Source organism: Sinohyriopsis cumingii, unplaced genomic scaffold (genome assembly GCF_028554795.1).
Source record: "Sinohyriopsis cumingii isolate HCF-2022 unplaced genomic scaffold, ASM2855479v2 utg000160l, whole genome shotgun sequence".
Lineage (NCBI taxonomy): Eukaryota > Metazoa > Mollusca > Bivalvia > Unionida > Unionidae > Sinohyriopsis > Sinohyriopsis cumingii.
Window position 1 is genome coordinate 2,782,022 of NW_028315873.1, and position 20,168 is coordinate 2,802,189.

The 20,168-nt window shown below is 34.4% G+C and overlaps 1 protein-coding gene across 1 annotated transcript in view; it reads right to left on the reverse strand.

Annotated features, from left to right (window-relative positions):
• Positions 1–20,168, reverse strand: part of LOC149774640 (uncharacterized) — an 89,425-nt gene that overhangs the window by 44,002 nt on the left and 25,255 nt on the right. The window contains exons 3-4 of the mRNA XM_089944964.1: positions 9,017–9,513; positions 3,611–3,668 (exon numbers count right to left, since the gene is read on the reverse strand). Of these exons, the coding sequence (XP_089801090.1) occupies positions 3,611–3,668; positions 9,017–9,513 (555 nt within the window). The remainder of the gene's footprint in view (positions 1–3,610; positions 3,669–9,016; positions 9,514–20,168) is intronic.

Genomic DNA, 20,168 nt, shown 5'->3' on the forward strand with positions numbered 1-20,168 from the left:
GGTAATTGTTTATACATTATGATATGGATACGTGGCAATTCACTTAGGATCCGTCTCGGATGTCATTCGCGATGCTGAACTGAATGAACTAAAACGGTATTTTCATGGTGTCCAGTTTCCACATCAAGAGTCCCAACTATTGTGTTTGTTTGGTTTGCCGTATACTTTTCCAATTTCTCTTATTTACTTGACTGAGTTTGTATGCTAACCTCTGGTGCCTTCCTATTATTAGTATTACTACCTCTATTTCGTTTACCACGTCGAGGCTAGGACATTGTAGCTACTGCCGTCCTAACACCCAAATACCCCAGTCTGGGAAAGAGAAGTGGCATGCGTCATCAGACATCGCATAAACGCCGAACAGTCTTTATTTGGAGCTACAAGCATCCAGTGAAAGCACTTTAACCACGAGTTATAAATCTTCTTCTAGTGGTCATAACAATATATATATATATATATATATATATATATATATATATATATATATATATATATATATATATATGTGTGTGTGTGTGTGTGTGTGTGTGTGTGTGTGTGTGTGTGTGTGTGTGTTATGTCTGTAAACTTTATTATGCCAGTTTACAATCAATCATTTACTCCAACATATTTCTTCGGCAATGTGGTCGCTCCTAACATGTACCACGTGTAACTGAAAAAGTTTAACGCTACATCTTTATAGTCAATTCAGATGGACATAAAAGCACGTTCTAATCTTTATGAATTTATAGTGCAGTAATTCTAACTTCAATTACCTTTCTTGTTTGTGCCAATAACTTTACTAAAACAGACTTAAAGACACCAGCTAATTTATCTTGTATCAGCCCCCAAACGCTAGTGAATTTCCTCCATTATATGTCCAACAAGTCTTAAAACAGAACTTTTTACGTTTCTGAAGATACTAACTCATGGCGCTCGATAGCAAAGTTGTAGACCTTACGATTCTATAGTCATTTTATTCACTTGTTATGGAAGAAAATATGGGTCTAATGGAATGTAAGAGTACGTTAGGGGCACTACCAGGTTTTGGGACTATAATATGGCTTACAAGTTTTGGGTTTAGTATCGGGTTTGTGTTTTTGAACATGGATCACGTTTAGAGGATTTTTATATAGTGGAAGCCAACAGGACAACTAGATGGGTCTTAATTTGTGTAGGTAAAATTATCCTACGCAAACATCGAAGAGCATATATCTCATATTGAGATCCAAACATATCCTTTTGCACCGTGGACTTTCATTATTAGCAACAAAATATAATTCTAGCAGACTACGACCATGGACCTCAGTTATTAACACTATAACACAAATGCTAACAGAATACAAACATGGACCTACGTTATAAACACTGTAAACGCTTAACTAAGGGGACAAGAACATGTAAATATCACATTTGCACTCTCTTGTACACATTCTCTCAAATAATCAGATTTACATTTTATATCCTCAAGTGTAGCATGTACCTTAGTTAGATTTAACAAACAAGTCCTTTTTCAATCCAAGAAGTATAGGTTGAAATAGTAGATAGAAACATTATAATATTGTAAATTTATGTAGACTGTACAGAGTGTAATCTGTCTGTAGTAGAATTCTAGTAGTACATTTTATTTGGTCAGCGTGACACGTAGACATCAAGTGTGATGTATTGGCTAGGATCACCATCGATTTGCAACTTGTAATAATTAATACGTTTCGCATGGGCCATTAACTGAGTTTTAAATAGGAATCGTTTGTTTAACAGATAGAACGGAGAGTGGCGCAAAGTTAACACGAGGTCATGATGTACAGTGCCGAAAGTGACATGATCTGGGAGAGAGAATTATATGAGGTTGTGCTCCATTTGCAACAGATATCATAAAATTATAGTTTTTGTAAAAGATATTCTAATTTCTCTGAGTAATAAAGACGTTTGTGGGGTAAAGTAATTATCATGGATGGCAACGCTAAACGATGTGGCGCTTCTTCCCTGACGGACTTGAGGGTTATATAATAATCACCTCCTAGAACTAGCCAGTCCAAATTTGTTTCATAAACCAGAAGTCTTGACTCCGAGAAATATAAAATTGCATGTCGGAACGTGACGTACTCGAAAGGAGAAGAGATCTTACCTCAAAGGGAAGTGCGAATTTCGGACAAAGCACGAGGTTAGTTTCTCTAACATCCGACGGTTCATTGGCGTAGCTTTGTAATTATTTTTTAATCTATTCATTTTAAACTCATACTTAAAATTTTCTTTAAATTCAGAAATAACAAGTCGTTTATGATTTTTGTTTTAATGTCTTGCCATATTTCGATGATATTAATGAGTTCAGAATTAAGGGCATGGTATGTAATAGAAATCATGTATTATGATTTCATGTATTTCTTCTGAGCTAAATTATCGTTCTTAAATTGTTTGTATGTGAAAAAATCGCTAATCAGCAAAGAAACGTAGTTTGGGCAGGGCGTGAGATGCGCTAATTCGTGCAAATAGGTTTGTGAATTCTTCAAAAATGTAACGATGGTGCAGCATTGATATCGTATGTCGAGTTAAAGGTAAGCAGGTAAATATTTGGCCGCAAGAATCATAGAGGGTTAATTATATCGTGTTACTCAATTAGGAATTTACTAGCCGCTAATACGATAACGCTTTATGATAATAGGTTGATTGTGTCTTAAATACGAACTATTATTGCTAGTTCTGTTGAATTCCGGTAAATGATATCTAACAGAAAGAAGTGGGAATATTTGTTGATACTAGAAATATGAAAATCCTGTTCTCTGTTTAGGTTCAAAATAATATTGGATGACAAAAAGTCAAATAGTTCAACAGCTCGCTGCAGAATGGGTAAGACAGCGCAGTCCGAACCAAGAAATGATGACCCGACGATGAGAGACAGACATACCGAGAGACAGAGGCAAAGAGAGAGACAAAATAACGAGACGTTGACCAGTCACTGGCAGTGATGTAGAAAAGACGATGATGCTGCCATGTTGACAATCTGAGCTTGATCCTTCACTCGATCATAAGGTGAAAATTGTTATATTAGTAGCAAATGCATTTCGCTCAGTTGTGTAATTGTATTTCTGGGAGGAAGAGAATCATTCACATGTCATTCTCGTTAATGTAATTGATTCAATTTTGGCACTGTACATGTGGGGACTTGTTCTATTCTATATCTCTAAACAGCTCTCTGTTGTTTCATCCCTTAATTTTATATTTAATGTTATGTATTACTCGATCCGGGTAAAAACGCCTTAGTCTGTCATCTCCTAGGTAATGATTACCAAACAATTATAAAGAGGGGAACATCTCTCTCATCTGTCCCACCACATACCTTTACACTATTAACATGTGTTGGCAAGTTATATTGTCTGAAATGTTATTGGAGTCTAAAGTAATGCCTCGTCTTGATAATAGACCAGAGGATTGTCTGTAGTAATTTTTTTTACAATAATAAGTAATCTGTATAGTCTCCACACTAACATAGTTATTGAAAAGGTACTTCGTTACGGCTCCAAGCAATTATTCTGTAATTCATGCCACTAATAAATTAAAATATTCTCGAGGTGTTCTTACCAGGAATTGAAACCTCTTGATATTATCTACCTGCGAAATTCTAGCACACTACATTGTTGTTGTGTTTTTTTGTTGTTTTTTTTTTTTTTTGTATTTCCTTGCATTTCTTACTGAGAGTATTAGTAAATTTTATCATTCAGATCATTTACAAAGTAATCCGCGTCTTATGATTTTCAATATTATATTGATTTTTAAAGGTTTCGAAGACATAGATTTGAAGCAGAAAATGTATTGCCCATTTTTGGCACATTTAAACTACTAACTGTGACTTTTCATGTTGGTTGGTACTATATAAAAATATTGTCATGATTGTATGGTCTTAAACTAAGTAACAGAATAAGCGTGGCTAACAAGCATACTAAAACTGAACAAATAATGTACAATACAAAGAGAACAATTTTAGTAAATATTATAACGAGGTAAATCCCAAATATTCCTAAACTTTCTATCACAGGTCCAAACGTATTGCGCCTTCTGAATGAATTATACTACTGAATGTGCCAAAGTCTCAGATGAACTGAAGTGACAACAGTATTGATGTATCACAATTATTTAATTCTGAAGGTTTTTCAATAAATGCACAATAATTTCAAAACAGTGATTTTATCTAAAAGTTAACGAAATCTTGCAATGCAATGAAACATTTAAATTAAAGATTCATCTCAAATTAAATCAGAACACAACTTAAAGATACGAATAAATAATTTTGCTAAAAACAACCTTATGTAAAATTATATAGCACAATAGGATGACTGGGATGAGGTTCAAACAATCATTTTTATAACATCCGAAGTTATAAACAAGGCCGAGTCTTTTTCTTAAATGTTATTAAACAATATGACACAATATAGGTAGAGAAGGGAAAAACTATTGTCCTTAACTGAGATCCAATAAACAACTTGCATACAAATGAGTATTACCATAAAGTATAATCTAACGACGTGAACAAAACTTTGCAATCTTATCTGTTGTTTACAATGACCCTTACATCATGCAATCAATAAAACAAATACATAATATGGAGATACCTAGTATACTATATTTCTAGCTATGAATGCCGCCAAAATTCAGCTATGTTGTTTTATCAAGACAATGGAGCGAAAGTCTCTTCTAAAACACACAGAGTCAACAAACCTGGTTGACATAGTTTTCAAACTAGAGAAAATTGGCATACGAGTCCAAATTAAGACTTTATCAAGAGATAACACCGTAGAGATTAGGGTGATCAGCGGTTGACACATAGAATATAAAATCGTGGTTGTAAAACTTGAGCTTAATGCCCTTTAAACTATGGCCGTTATTCAAGTTATTGAAATATACTTAGCACGACATATTGCCCTCTCCATAATGAACAGTCTGCACCGGTAATTGAATGATGTGAACTATTCTCCATTCAGTAACACGAAAGACGGAAAGCCACACAAAATCTTACCCAATTTGTTTTTAAACAATGTGTATTCCTTTGTATGCGTGTCAAATATGTAATAACCAGCAACAGGTACTTGGTTTATACACGTACTTGATTTATACACGTACTTGGTTGACTTAATTTATACACGTACTTGGTTTACTTGATTTATACACGTACATGATTTACTTGATTTATACACGTACATGATTTACTTGATTTATACACGTACTTGATTTATACACGTACATATCGTGATTGTCAGACTTTTCCTTGTGTTATTATTAAAACAGAAATAATCGAGTAATAAATGAAATGAGTGTAAGTAGTAAAACTAGTAGCACAATCAATAAAATGGTAGGAATTGCCCTCTCCATAATGAACAGTCTGCACCGGTAATTGAATGATGTGAACTATTCTCCATTGAGTAACACGAAAGACGGAAAGCCACACAAAATCTTACCCAATTTGTTTTTAAACAATGTGTATTCCTTTTTATGCGTGTCAAATATGTAATAACCAGCAACAGGTACTTGGTTTATACACGTACTTGATTTATACACGTACTTGGTTGACTTAATTTATACACGTACTTGGTTTACTTGATTTATACACGTACTTGGTTTACTTGATTTATACACGTACATATCGTGATTGTCAGACTTTTCCTTGTGTTATTATTAAAACAGAAATAATCGAGTAATAAATGAAATGAGTGTAAGTAGTAAAACTAGTAGCACAATCAATAAAATGGTAGGAATTGTAGTCCCGTTGATAGTACGGAAATAGGAGTAGCAGTACTGTAGTATTAAAAGTAGCAGTAGCACATACAGTAGTAGTACAAGAAACATGGTGTAGCTTTACAAAGTAATAGTTGCTATACTTGAAGCCCCTTAATATATGCCATATTAGTAGTAGCAATGATAATCCTTTATGTCTCATTATTTATTATCTGTGGTAGTAACATACCTATCATTACCAATGATTGTAGCTGTGGTTGTTGGTGTTGTAATGTTTGACGCCATTTTTCAGCACACGATAGACTATACATGGCGAACAGTATTGATGGTGGAGAAAGAATACGGGAAATCCCCGGAAAGAATCACAGACCTTCGAGAAGCTACTGGCAAGCTTTCTCATATACCCACATTGGCCAAATCCTAGACTCGAACGTACGCTGACAGAGGTGAGATGGCAGTTATCCATAACTGAAAGCGCTGTAGACCACTCGGCCACTCGGTGCCCCTGTAGCAGTATTAATACTAGGATTATGATGATGCGGATGAATCCTATTGGCGGTAGGTAAGAAAAGGGTGGTGTAGGGATAAATCATTTGAAGGAATCCCATTAGCGGTTGGAGATAGGTGGTGTAGGGCTAATGTATGTGGAAAAATCCTGTTATCGGTAGGAGGACGGTGTTTTAGGGAAACTATTGTGAATTAATTCTTTCCAATTTTTTAATCTTTTACATTATTATGTAGTCCAAAGAATATTCAGTATTAAAGAACACTCATGCGGAACTGAGTCTAGCTGTGGCCTATACAACATAAACAATTACAGTACTTAGCATTAACGTTAGATGTTGAAAATGTTGATGATAGTAGAGATCAGATAGCTGATTCAGTGGTTCTAATTAACAATAGTTTATAACTTTAAAGCAAACATATTTTATACTTAAAATTTGATAATCTTTGCCAGGACTCTACACCTAAAGTACATTTATTACACAGTTATATTTTTATGCAGATGTTCAAAGTGACGGTGTACTCAGACATTTAGTAATCATCTTAACAAATACGATTCTATACAACTCATTATTGAGGAATTTTAAGGTTTTGTTTAACATAATAATCACATATAAGTATATCAGAAACACTCCAAACAGTAGAAGCAAATATGATATATCTATCTCTTCCGCTAGCTTGATCTATTTAGAGGGTAGCACTGATTCTCATGGACATGAATAAAAATCATTATTTGTTGGTGGAGCAAGATGGCATCAGCTACAACGCCCTGGCAGCCAACTACAGAGTCACATACTTAATAGACCAAGGAGAACCTAAGGACCAAGTGTGACGACAGTACGTGTCCGCAGATGACCTGAAGAACTTCTTCATCATAGTCTGACCGCTAAATATCAGCTTTAACATTACATTCCCAATTCGATTTAAACCAACCAACCGAACAAATACGATTTCCCTAGAATACAAAGTGAAAATGAGAACAAAGGAAATTACGGTATTGCATATCCCAAAATGAACCAAGAATTACAGACACAAGTCCTAGTAATAATAAGTCCTGAATAAAATTCATTAGAAGTCCAGAAGTAAACAAACATCTGAAGGCGGCTATATGTATGTGGTAGCTTATAGTGTTGAAGTGTCAATAGTCTTTTGTTTAATCGCAGTAATATTAATCCAGGTTTGAATTCTATATCAATTCCAGTGAATGTCTCTATTCAAAATCTTTATCAGAGCACTTTTGTATTTCCAGAGAAAATAATAATTTCGATTCAATATTTTGAAGAAATAAAAGTTTCCAGCTAAAAATGAAATACTGGACACAACATATAATGCAATTTCAAAGTGTTAGGTCTTAAAGCACAAGTGAAAAGATCCTTTCATTTACAAGATTATATAGTTTTCTACGTGACCTCATTTCACAATTAGCATTTTGATTAAAAACTAGCATTGCCTATCCTTGTAAATAATAAACATGTTTACTTCTATTAGTTGTAATACTGATTTTAATCCCAAACACACAGAGAATAATTTATGCATGTATTATTTGTTTACACAGAAATAAAAAAAGAAAGTCAATTCAAGTCAAACAGAAATTAATTCAGTTTTGGTCAATGTCAAGTCCAACAGACTATGATACATTACAGTAGCATGTAATGAAAAATAACAACAAATATAATAACTAACAAACAATGTAAACAAATATAACAATAATAAATGCCAATCATGGCTTTACCTGCTTGCCTATTCCTTACTGTTTTACTTAGTTGCCCAGTCAAAGCAATATAATTGTTCAGGAAGTAGCACAATGAACAAACTAAATTTCTCCCCATTCGAATACATACTAATTGTGAATTTCGTTTTTAATTACTTTGAAGAAAATGAATATAGATGGTTATTACATATTTGCTATGCTAAAGAAAAACTCTTTAAAATGTACAACTTCCCAAAATAACGCCAATAAATAATGAAGAGATAATACAGGATGCAGAATGAAGCCTAAGACCGGTCATTTTGGAAATTGTATTATCACTACTCTTACTGAAGGGAAAGTCATAGTGACATGGAATTTACACCAGAAGATTTATTGTGATGAACATGACACTGACTTTATATTCCATATGGTTGCTACATGATTACTCCTTCATATTGGATGGTTTGTCAGAATGGGGTTTTCACTGTTGTCCTTGTATTAGGTGTTGTTGGTCTTAAGTGATAATGGTGTTTAAAAACGGCCATCCCTACGGCTATATTGAAAATATGAATATGTCATTCCTACAGAACAGCAAGTAATACTGACATTTTGTACTATCTAGTTGGTCCTAAATCCTATGGTTTACTGAACTCGAAAATTTTACTCATGCGGCTCGTCAAGAAGGACGGACATATCGGCATGGATTTTCGTACATAACATATAATGTCTAGTTGATTCGAAATACAAACTATGCCCATACGACATCTAGTATTGTTGTCAGCTTGAAAATCGTGATATCACTATTTCTCCAGAATGAATGTGGGATATCCACTGAAATAATTATTATCATATTTTATTCCTTATAAACTAAAATAGTGAAGATCTGAATTACAATAGTGAAGATATGAATTTCAATAGTGCAGATTTGAATTCCAATAGTGAAGATCTGAATTTCAATACTGAAGATCTAAATTCCAATAGTGAAGAGATTTGAATTCCAATAGTGACGATTTGAATTCAAATACTGAAGATATGAATTCCGATAGTTAAAATTTGAATTCCAATAGTGAAGATTTGAATTCCAAATTCCAATAGTGAAGATCTGAATTCCAATACTGAAGATCTGAATTCCAATAGTGAAGATTTGAATTCCAATAGTGAAGATCTGAATTCCAATAGTGAAGATTTGAATTCCAATAGTGAAGATCTGAATTCCAATAGTGAAGATTTGAATTCCAATAATGAAGATTTGAATTCCAATAGTGAAGATCTGAATTCCAATAGTGAAGATTTGAATTCCAATAGTGACGATTTGAATTCAAATACTGAAGATATGAATTCCGATAGTTAAAATTTGAATTCCAATAGTGAAGATTTGAATTCCAAATTCCAATACTGAAGATCTGAATTCCAATAGTGAAGATCTGAATTCCAATAGTGAAGATTTGAATTCCAATAGTGAAGATCTGAATTCCAATAGTGAAGATTTGAATTCCAATAGTGAAGATCTGAATTCCAATAGTGAAGATTTGAATTCCAATAATGAAGATTTGAATTCCAATACTGAAGATCTGAATTCCAATAGTGAAGATTTGAATTCCAATACTGAAGATCTGAATTCCAAAAGTGACGATTTGAATTCAAATAGTGAAGATTTGAATTCCAATAGTGAAGATCTGAATTGCAGTAGTGAAGATTTGAATTCCAATAGTGAAGATCTGAATTCCAATTGTGAAGATCTGAATTACAATATGGTTGTTATAATGGCCATCTTGAAAATCTACATTACTATTTCAAGCTGGCTGCTCTTATTGATATTGTGTTTTCACCAGAAGAATTATTATGAGACTTAGTTAATCCAACATGGAATTTGTGCATATCCTAATTCCAATAAGGCCACCATGCAGACATCTTGAAAACTTTATAATTCAAAACATATCGTCATGAGGAATGTGGGATCTCCCTTTTTTTTCTTTCTTATTTTGGCTTCCAAACCTATTCGAGTGAAATCAGCTCAACACTGATAACACTCACTCAGCAATGTAGAGACCCCAATTTTGAAAATGGAATATTGAAGGAGATTCAACAGACGCGAGTTCCAGATACATCTTATCTCTGTATACTCAAAACATGGTTTATCAGGATAGACAAAGCTGAGTAAAGACTTGAATCAAGTGTAACATCTCCAACCAGTGAAACATAAATATGAATGTGCTTCGATTGAAATGACAATATGAAACATATATGTACATAACACTAAACACAAAAAAAGAAGAAACAAATAAGTCATAATCTCATAGCATAGGGAAATGCATATTTCCTTAAGGAAAGCAGTGCCTGTCATGTGCAATCCAGAAAATTTATTGACTTGTAAATATACCCGTTTCGTTGCACAGAGTTGGAACAAATTTGAATGTATACCATATTATGTGCTAATGTAAACACATATGAACTTTGAGCATGATGATAATGATTCCGTACTGATTATCAACGAGTCACATATTTCTTAAAACAATAGAAAGTGTAACATCCAGAGGCATAAACTACATAACAACATAAGGTAACACCCAACAAGTATGGTTTTCCAAATGATAAATTTATTTCTCCTTCGAATACGTTATCCAGTCACATTACGTTAGGAATATTAGCCTGCCACCTCGCAAATCCAGCCCTAGTAAAGACGAAAATCATCTGTTGCAATTTCAATAGACAAAGGTCAATACCTCTTGCCCAATACCTCCCACTGGCATTAACAGGTGTCACTAGTTTTAGCTTCACTGCTTTACTGGACAACATTGTACAACTTATCCTCTGACAATCCAAGCTCTTGTTGTGTTTTGAATGATTCGTCAACCGTTCCTGTTGGATTTAGTAGGTGGATTATTCATTATCCTGCAGGTTGTTTATAATCTTTGAACACTTTTGCCAGATTTGAGTGATTTTTCACCTTTAGGGTCTTTCTTCTTTTTAGACCACATCACACCACGCTATCGTTAACCTCTGCAAGGTCAATACGAGTTAGCGCTAATTTGATGGTTTTCGCTTCTTCCGTATGTAACGGAGTTGGCGTAAGCGAGTTCTTAACTTGCTGCATTGCTAATGTATGCTTTATTTTCCTTCGTGTGAAGTTTCAGCAGACCGGTCAACTAAGTCCTTGAAATCCATAAATTCAAAACATATTGTTTTTCGAACGCGACACTGCCAATTTGTCTTCCTACGTTAGAGGCAGGGAATATATTATAGCAAGTTAGTAACCTTATGAACTACTAATTTATGCTTTTCATTTTCTTCTTAGTCGTTCAGCAGAATATCATTTAAAATGTTATATGTGCTACTAAAGAGCACGGAAGTCTTGTTGTTCTTGTAGGGTTTAACGTCATTTTTTAGTGCACGGTAGGATAAACATGGCGGCCAGTATTATTGGTGGAGGAAGAACCCGGGAAAACCACAGAAATAAACACCCACATTGTCCAAATCTGAGGCTCGAACCCGCGCAGACAGAGGTGAGATGGCAGTGATCCGTAACGGAGAGCGCTTACGACCAATCGGCCACTCGAGGCCCCAGCACGGAAGTCTACAAGGACTTTTGTGTTGGTTATAGTAAGTATACACTGTCTTTGGTATTCAGCGTCTATAATACGTTGTCATGGGTTACCGTATTAGCTAGTTTCTCACATCCTGATTTTCTAATCTATGCTTTATTTTCTCTTCTTGAGTCAGTTCAGGAGAAATGTTTACTAAATGCATGAAATTTACGTTCAAAGCAATAGTCCATTCGTCATTGAAGGGAACTAAAGATGGAATAAGTCAAGGTAGACAACCTACAGTTTCTTGTTGGCAATACCGATTCATTGGGGAATATTCCCCAATTTTAGCCAATCCAGTAGGTGTAAGTCCCCCCACCCCGGCATATCCGAGCATGGTATTCTGGCCTGTAAGTCAGGGTGCATGGGGATCGTATCATATCAAATGGATCCATTTCCTTACACCATGCCATGTTACTCTCTGCCAGCCGTCACCGACCGTCCAGAACGGGAGACCTTGTGAGAAGACAGCTTAGCCAACTTGTTAAATTAGTTCGTTGCTTGTATTTCCGGTTCATTGGGGGAGTCTTTCCCAATTTTAAGCAGTCCAGTGGGCGTACGTTCCTGCATGGCTTAATTCGACTCCATTCAGAAGTCAAGCCCACACTTTGCTAAAGTCCCTTTCATACAATTCTTCTTTCATGGTAGCTTTAGCTTCCGCATACAGGGTAGGCGAGCTGCATGTTCTTTATGTCAACCCGAACTCTTTTCTGTTCAGATCAGAGGGTTCGCTGGTTTTCTTGATACGACAAGGCATTGTAGCCCAAAATAGGTCACCGTTTGTAACCAAAGAGTTGCCACTCGCTCTCTTTCTTCCATAGACAGGTCAAGAACAGCAAGCATGCAAGATCCTGATCACACGCTCAAGCACTACTTGAAACGCACGGAGGAAGGTCATGGCATGCGCAAACGCTTCTTCCTTCTGGTGCGAGCCGGAATATCATCCCTCAAACGCTTGCTTCGTGGTTGATGTAGGTCGTAATCTCAGTGTACTCTGACGTCCCAACTGAGAATGCCGCGTTTCGATCTAAGATATAATATAAGCTGATGGCTGGTATGCAAAATCAACCTGATTGAGCCTTCATCTCAGAGATTTAGCATCTCAGAGGCAAGCCTTGAATCTGATAGGTCCAGTGGTGACTGCACAGATGGCCAGTAAGCCTAACTATATCAGTCAACACAGCCTGTTAGCTTCGCTGGATTCGCGGGTGAAAATTTATACTTAAGAAGATTTCAATATTCATCTTCCTAATTGTATATTAGGGTCACAGGTCAAGTGACCCCAGGCTGTATTGCTTATATAATTAGGAGAACAGGTTTTCATTCACACGGGGATTCCAGCTATTCTTCCCTAGAAGAATACCTGAGGTAAAGGTCAGATGCTCAGCATCTCCTCTTCCTATTACTTATTCTCTTAACGTACTATGATGGGGAACGTATTGTTACACTCACACGGGTATTTACTTGACCGAGTGGTTGTCAAACCCTGGCGCGATTCTCGCTAGAAGTCATAAGTTTCCCCGACTTTCCAAAGACTTCCATACAACCTCAGTTGTAAATCAGAAAGCCCGACGTGTCCATTCTATACCTAAATTTTCCTCTAATTAATGCAAGACCACAGATAAACCAAACTGCCAGCTATCTATCAACCGTACATCTGCGTGTTTTGGCTTCATTATGTTTCCGTACCACCAACCGTTCACGCCTTAGAACATATATGAGTACTCCCTAACAATGGGAACTATTTTAACTCAGCCACCTTAGGCCAGTCAATGTATGCTTTCCAGGCACATTTCGCCGATATAACTGCACCATATTCGCCCACATGGCGACATAAACGGTGTCTGTCAAGTCCCTTTTTATTTATGCCCTTGTGTAATTTACCGGTTTAATACCGTAAGTGCTGTCCTTGCAGTCACGCTACCAATGTATACCACTAGATTTTAATATGTACTATTTTACTCCAGGGACATTCATTCGGTTTTGGTCGGAATTCACTACTAGTGAACCAGGACATCATGGAAACACACTAACACTTCACTCCGTGACGTTTGCTCCTATTAATTAGCTCATTAGTTCGGGCCAGGAATATTTCCATGGCGCCGAATTCCAATAATCAAACAAGTAATCACACAAATCTAAGAAATGCTTAAAACGGGGCACTACAACCAAGTGCACATACTCTAAATTTACTACAGTATTCGAAGAAGAAAGCAAATTTTTAGGTAAATTAGTTTTGCCTAAGAATATTTATCCAATCACATTATTTAAAAACTTTCTCAACCACTCAGCCATGCGAGCATCCTTGTTAGTATCACTCTCAGCTAAAACTTAGCGACACCTGGCGGTGCCAAGGGAGGTCATGTGCAAGAATTACTGCAACTGGCCTATTGAAATAGGAAAAGACAATTGGTATCTTTAGTACGGCTGGATTCGCAAGGTAGCTGGCTAAAATTCCTAACTTTATGTTATTAGATAAGTATTCTGAGAGAAACTTAAGTTACTTAAACATTTGCTTTCCCCAATATAAAAAAAAGAAAATGAAGAATAAAAAATAACTTACAGTGTATGAATTCTATTACCCTAACTTGCATCAATGTCACATCAATCAACTATACAAAGGTATTTCAAATGAATGTTCTTATGTGATTATTGCCAATATACTAGCATCACTGAAGGATCGGTTCTTTTATACAAAAGTATATACTTCAATGTTTCAAGTTGAGTGTCACTGAAGTTCTTGAATGCTTCATAGCATTCAATAAACTAATAAAATGTTTAAATTCTTGAATTATTATTATTAATATTATTATTGTTATTATTGTTAATATTATTATTGTTATTATTATTATTATTATTATTATTATCATCATATACTCAAGCCTTTGATACATAACATTAATGTACCCAAACATTAGACACCTAATTATAAAGTATCCAAAACTTAGAAACATAATGTACCATTTATTACTGACTGGATTCGTGTGTGTGTGTGTGTGTGTGTGTGTGAGAGAGAGAGAGAGAGAGAGAGAGAGAGAGAGAGAGCACAAACTTCCTTTAGTATTATCTATTATCAGTCAAATGTAATTCTTTAAACTAGAAAATTGTGTTTATTTAAGTCTGGCAGGTCTTCACTCATGCTCTCAGGTGTGTGTGTATGTCTGTGTGTATGTGTGGGTTTTAATTCGTGTAGGTGTTTAAAAAAATAACTGAAGGATGCACGTGATTCAAGTTTTTGTTACATTTGATATCGTTGTCTGATTTGTTAGAAATATTCGCACTGTATATGTTATATTATTGTCCAATTTGTTAGTTTTCACACCATGTATCTAATAACGGTGTCCTATTTGCTAGTAGTTCCCACATTATATATTTCATATTTTCATGTTTAATTTCTAAGAGGTTTATCACAGCATACATATATATATATATATATATATATATATATATATATATATATATATATATATATATATATATATATATATATATATAATTGACATCGTTGTCTGCTTTATATAAGGTTGTCACAGCAGACAGTAGATATCGTTATTGGATTCATTAGAAGTTTTCACACCATCAGTCAGATAAATATGGATACAAAAAGGCAGGACATAGAGGCATAAAACAAAGTCTGATGTGATGTACATTTAGTGAGACGGATTTGGTTTTTATTATATTTATGTTTTATATAGAAGAATACGATTGATTTGTATTCATTATGCATTAACAACATTTTCTAAGTATTGACACAATAATGGTAATTCACAGTATAAACTGGAAAAAGCCATGTCAGTAGCTGGATCATTAGTTATGTTATATGTCACTCTAATGTTGAATACAACTACGTGCACTGTTGCTAATGGATCTTGAAAAGTTGAAACATTACCTGGTTTTCCATCGTCAAATGTGTATTGTTGAAGCTGGAGCATTAAACATTATTACAGTTTGTTTTGTTGAAACTGGGTCATTAAAATGATATTGAAATGTGCATTCTTTGAAACTGGGTCATGAATTAGAAATGAAAGATGTACTGTAGAAACTGGTTCATGAATTAATATTGAAGTATGTATTGTAGAAACTGTGGATTAAATATCATTGAGATGAGTATTGCTGAAAATGAAACAGTACAATGGTATTTAAACTGGGATATTAACTGTTAATCATTTCTTTGTGGTGAGTTTTTCGAACGAATGAAATCCTACACGATGATGAAATTTAAAGTACAACAATATTAAATTGCATATACAAGGGAAATAACTGTGTCAGTACCATGTGCTTGTTGCAAGACTTACTTACCTTTAATAATACGTGTCAAAAGTAGATACACCAGTGTAAACATATCAGTAGTAAATACACGAGTGTAAAATACCAAGAGTAAATACACGAGTGTAAACGTACCAAAAGTAAATACACGAGTTTAAACGTACCAAAAGTGAATAGATGAGTGTAAACGTACCAAAAGTGACTACACGAGTGCAAACGTACCAAAAGTGAATACACGAGTGTAAATGTACCAAAAGTAAATACACGAGTGTAAAGATACGATAACCAAATTATGAAGTGAAGAAGAAAAAAACACTGAAATTAAATACCTGTATGTATCAAGACTAAAACTCAGTACAAGAGTTTAAACATAAAAACTCAACACCAGAGTGCAAAAGGCTTAAAAACTTATTACCCGAGTGTGAATCTGCCAAAACTAAATATCAGAGTGTAAAAACACCAAAACCTATATACACGAATGTAAAAACACTTAAGCCAAACACTACCAGTCCTTCAACAAATTTACTAAATATCATCAGGATACAATATGCTTTAAATGAGTTTTGTATGATACATGAAGCATGAAACTGAAACCCACAGTGTGATATAATGTTGCAATTAACAAATAAATGACCATGATCTGACACAATATTCTAAACAAACGATAACTAAAATATCAAAATAAAAATATAAGCTGTTATTGTCTAAAATTTTAATGCATGGCTCCACTTTACAAAACGTTTTAAAAAATGCTTCAATACATTTATTTAAAAAATCCTTTTGTCTTTTATCAATTTGTTCAACCATAGGCTACAGTGTCCTCCATGTCTATACCACATTACAATATTTTTAATCCAATTTGTTTCTATTTCTATTTCATTTTTTAGCAACTTGCTCGCCTTTTTTATTGGTTGATTTATGAATGTAAGAATGAAATAATGCACTACTTTATTAGCGAAGACATTAATTTAGGCAGGCTGTTTATTAAACTCCAACTATACATACAGAAGACAGAACTAATATTGCCCTCACGATTACAATGAATGTTGAGGAAAAGGTGAAAATCATCAAACATAAAATATATCAGACTGATATTGATAACATCAAAGTACGGTTTGGCAATTGAACTTCTTTGGGTGCTTTTAGGGTGGATGCACTTTGTTAAGTACACAATATTGTCATATGCTGTATACGAAATCGTGTCTATTGAATGAAATCGCTCTTGGTTTCAATATAAAACCTATCGATTTAGCATTTATGAAGAATATATTCAATGTATCTTTATATGCATTCTAATAAAAGTAATTACACTACGAGTTCTCAATACAATTATTACCTATACATATAGTCTTTAATGGAAAGTTAAATTAGTAGTATATATATATCTTAAGTAAAACATCAATTATCCCGACCATCACGGGGAATTGATTTAGTCCAGATAATCGGTCTTCTGTATGATCAATTTTATTGAAAAGTAACGCTAACAGAAGTGTCTAAAGCAAATGGGCCTAGTGATCATATATTGGACTGGATATGTTTCATTAACTAATACATTAACATTTTGTAAACACTGCGTATGTTTATGAACAGAAAATACAAAAACAATAGAACTGCTGTTTAAGCATTTTAACAGGTACTAAAATTCATGATGAAATTTTTTGTTTGCGCTTCATGTCTATCAAAGACATATTATACATGATAAAATGATAACATAGGTGTTATGAAATGTCATTGTATATTTAGTCTTGTAACACAAGTTTCAAAGGCGTTTATTAAGGGAAACTAGAATGATAACATTTATAGCTACACGTGTGGCTATCTTTCATCAGTAATCAAATCACCAGTGATCGTTAATGGACAGTTAATTACATACACGTTGTACCTTTCCGATTTGGTATTATTTTCCAAGTGACATATTCTTATTTAAGTTTGGAATGTAATAAATTTCTTTCGGTTGCGTCCGATTCTTAAGTTTACATTCATTTTCTTCAATTTCAGGTCGAGTATTCATATCGATGTATTAGGACAGAATTTTTTAGTACAAGTAACAAGATTGAAAATTCCTCTGAATTGTACACAGAGTAAGTTTTGATTAAATTGTATTAGAAGTAAATTGATAAATCATATTGGAAGTAATCTTCTACTAAAATATGTTGAGATTTAATCCATTTATTCGTGTTACAATGATATACTACTATTCAACAATGATTACGCTATTATGATCAAGTACGAACCGTCTTATACAAAACATTACTTGTATCTCAGAATCAGCACAAAAAGAGTACATTCATTAGGTTACGAAAATAGCGAACTAGACAGATTCCAAAGATTCCTATGGAGGGCAAATGTGCTGATCTTGCAGAAGTACTTACGTAACAATGTACATAGACCTAGACAATAATATGTAAGAGACTACGAAGCCTCACTTTGAGATTCTGGCCAACGCAAGGAGCTAGGAGCGCGCCATATTTGGCGTTGTCTTAAGAAAACGGGTATATAAGCCCCAGCCTCGGGCTGACATCAGTTTTGCTGGCCAGAAGCTCAAACAGGCTTTGTCTTTGCAGGTAAGATAACCGTCTATGTACAAATTTTCATAGCATAAGACTTTTAGTGTTATAAGAATTTTTAGTGTTAAGATGTTAACCTAACATCAGTATGTTTAAACATTAGATTATTTTAATATTTCTTTGCTACTCTTTAATATAATGTAATGGAAAGTTTAATTGTTTGAATAACTTATATTTACTTATAACTATATTATTGATTATAGTAAAAGCAACGTTCACTACCAACTTCATACTAGAAAAGTTAATTTAGAAATAAAATACTCTTTCAATAATAGAGTTTAATATGTTGACATTTTAGAATAAATTCAGTAAAATATATTTTAATTACGGTATTAGTCTGAAATATTGAATTTTAGATTCCTTTACTATCGAGAATTTATTCGATATTTAATTATCTGTATTACATTCTAAAACGGCAGTTATTATACAAGTATGATGTTGGTAAGTGAAAGAATATCGTAGTTTTATATGTATTTCTTATATTCGAAAATTGAGCTTGTTGTAGTTTGATATTGAAATGTAAGTTTATATGCTGAGTATTTCAATAAAGTTCTGCTGGCCAGAAGCTCAAACAGGCTTTGTCTTTGCAGCTCGATCCCGAGTACCTTCAATTTCCCAAGAATGTAGTCACGTCTTCATCATCGAGTGACACTACATCAAATGACTTGAACTTCCTTTCTTCTCTCTCTCTCTCTCTCTCTCTCTCTCTCGGATTTGAGAAACGGATTGACTTAGAGTTTACGAAACAAATCTTCACATAAAAGGTGGTGAAGAAATCCTTTCGTAAAAGTTGGAGGAGAATAGAACGAAGGGAATATAAAATGGATAACGGTGTCACTCCGCATAATGATGATTCACGAGAGAGACTCGCGCCAAAACCTTTGCGACCATCAGATGTCACGCCGCCCAGCTAGGCTACATGAACTCCGGAACGACTTGACAACTCTTCTGTGATTTTCGTACTTTTCGCACACAAGAAGGGTTTGTTCTGAAACATCAGCGCCAGATACATTACAAAGGCAACGAACATATTACAAGTATACAATGTATACATTGCCGGTGAGAATTCTTCTTGTAGCAGCACCTGAAATTCCAGACATGTCGAATGCATACTATACATAGTCCAGCCCCGAATTCGAGCTACCTGCAGCCCAGGATGAAATACATCTTTCCATGCCAAAAACAGATATTTCCATGGGTCCAGCAGCGACATCTCCGCCAGGCCCCAAGTCAACGACAGTAGCAACGACAGTTTCCTTTCCAGTGATAGTGACTTGAACTTTTACAATTTGAACTCTTTCTATATTAAAGATAATAAGTGTATTGTTTACTATTCATTTAATATACAGTTCATTTCATAAGGAGAATATTTCTGGACTGTGGTAATTCTCACACAGGTATGTTTTTGCTATACCATATTTTGTATCTTGAATTACAAAACAATACAAGGTTAGTGCGTTAATTTCAAAATGTTTCCAAACAAAATGATCTAATTTATGCTGTATTTAATGTCTTATTTAGTAACAATAACACTTTCTATTTACCTACTTCAGTAACATTCATCGCGCTAGCTAAGGTTTCCACTACAGAGATTGAATGAATCTACCGACTTTAACTTGCATCCCAGACTAAGCTTTTACATCAAACCTGTTAGTACTGAAATCTGAAACCACCGTATACACGTTTCGTAGCCTACACATATAACAATGTCTTACCATATTCGCATATCTAAGGGAGAATTGTAATTTCCGCTTAGCCGTCTCAAACATATTGATGCAGATGTTTATTGTGTCAGCCCAATGGGGTTCGATAATGTTACTTGAGGGTTTTCTCTTATGTTTTTATACGAAT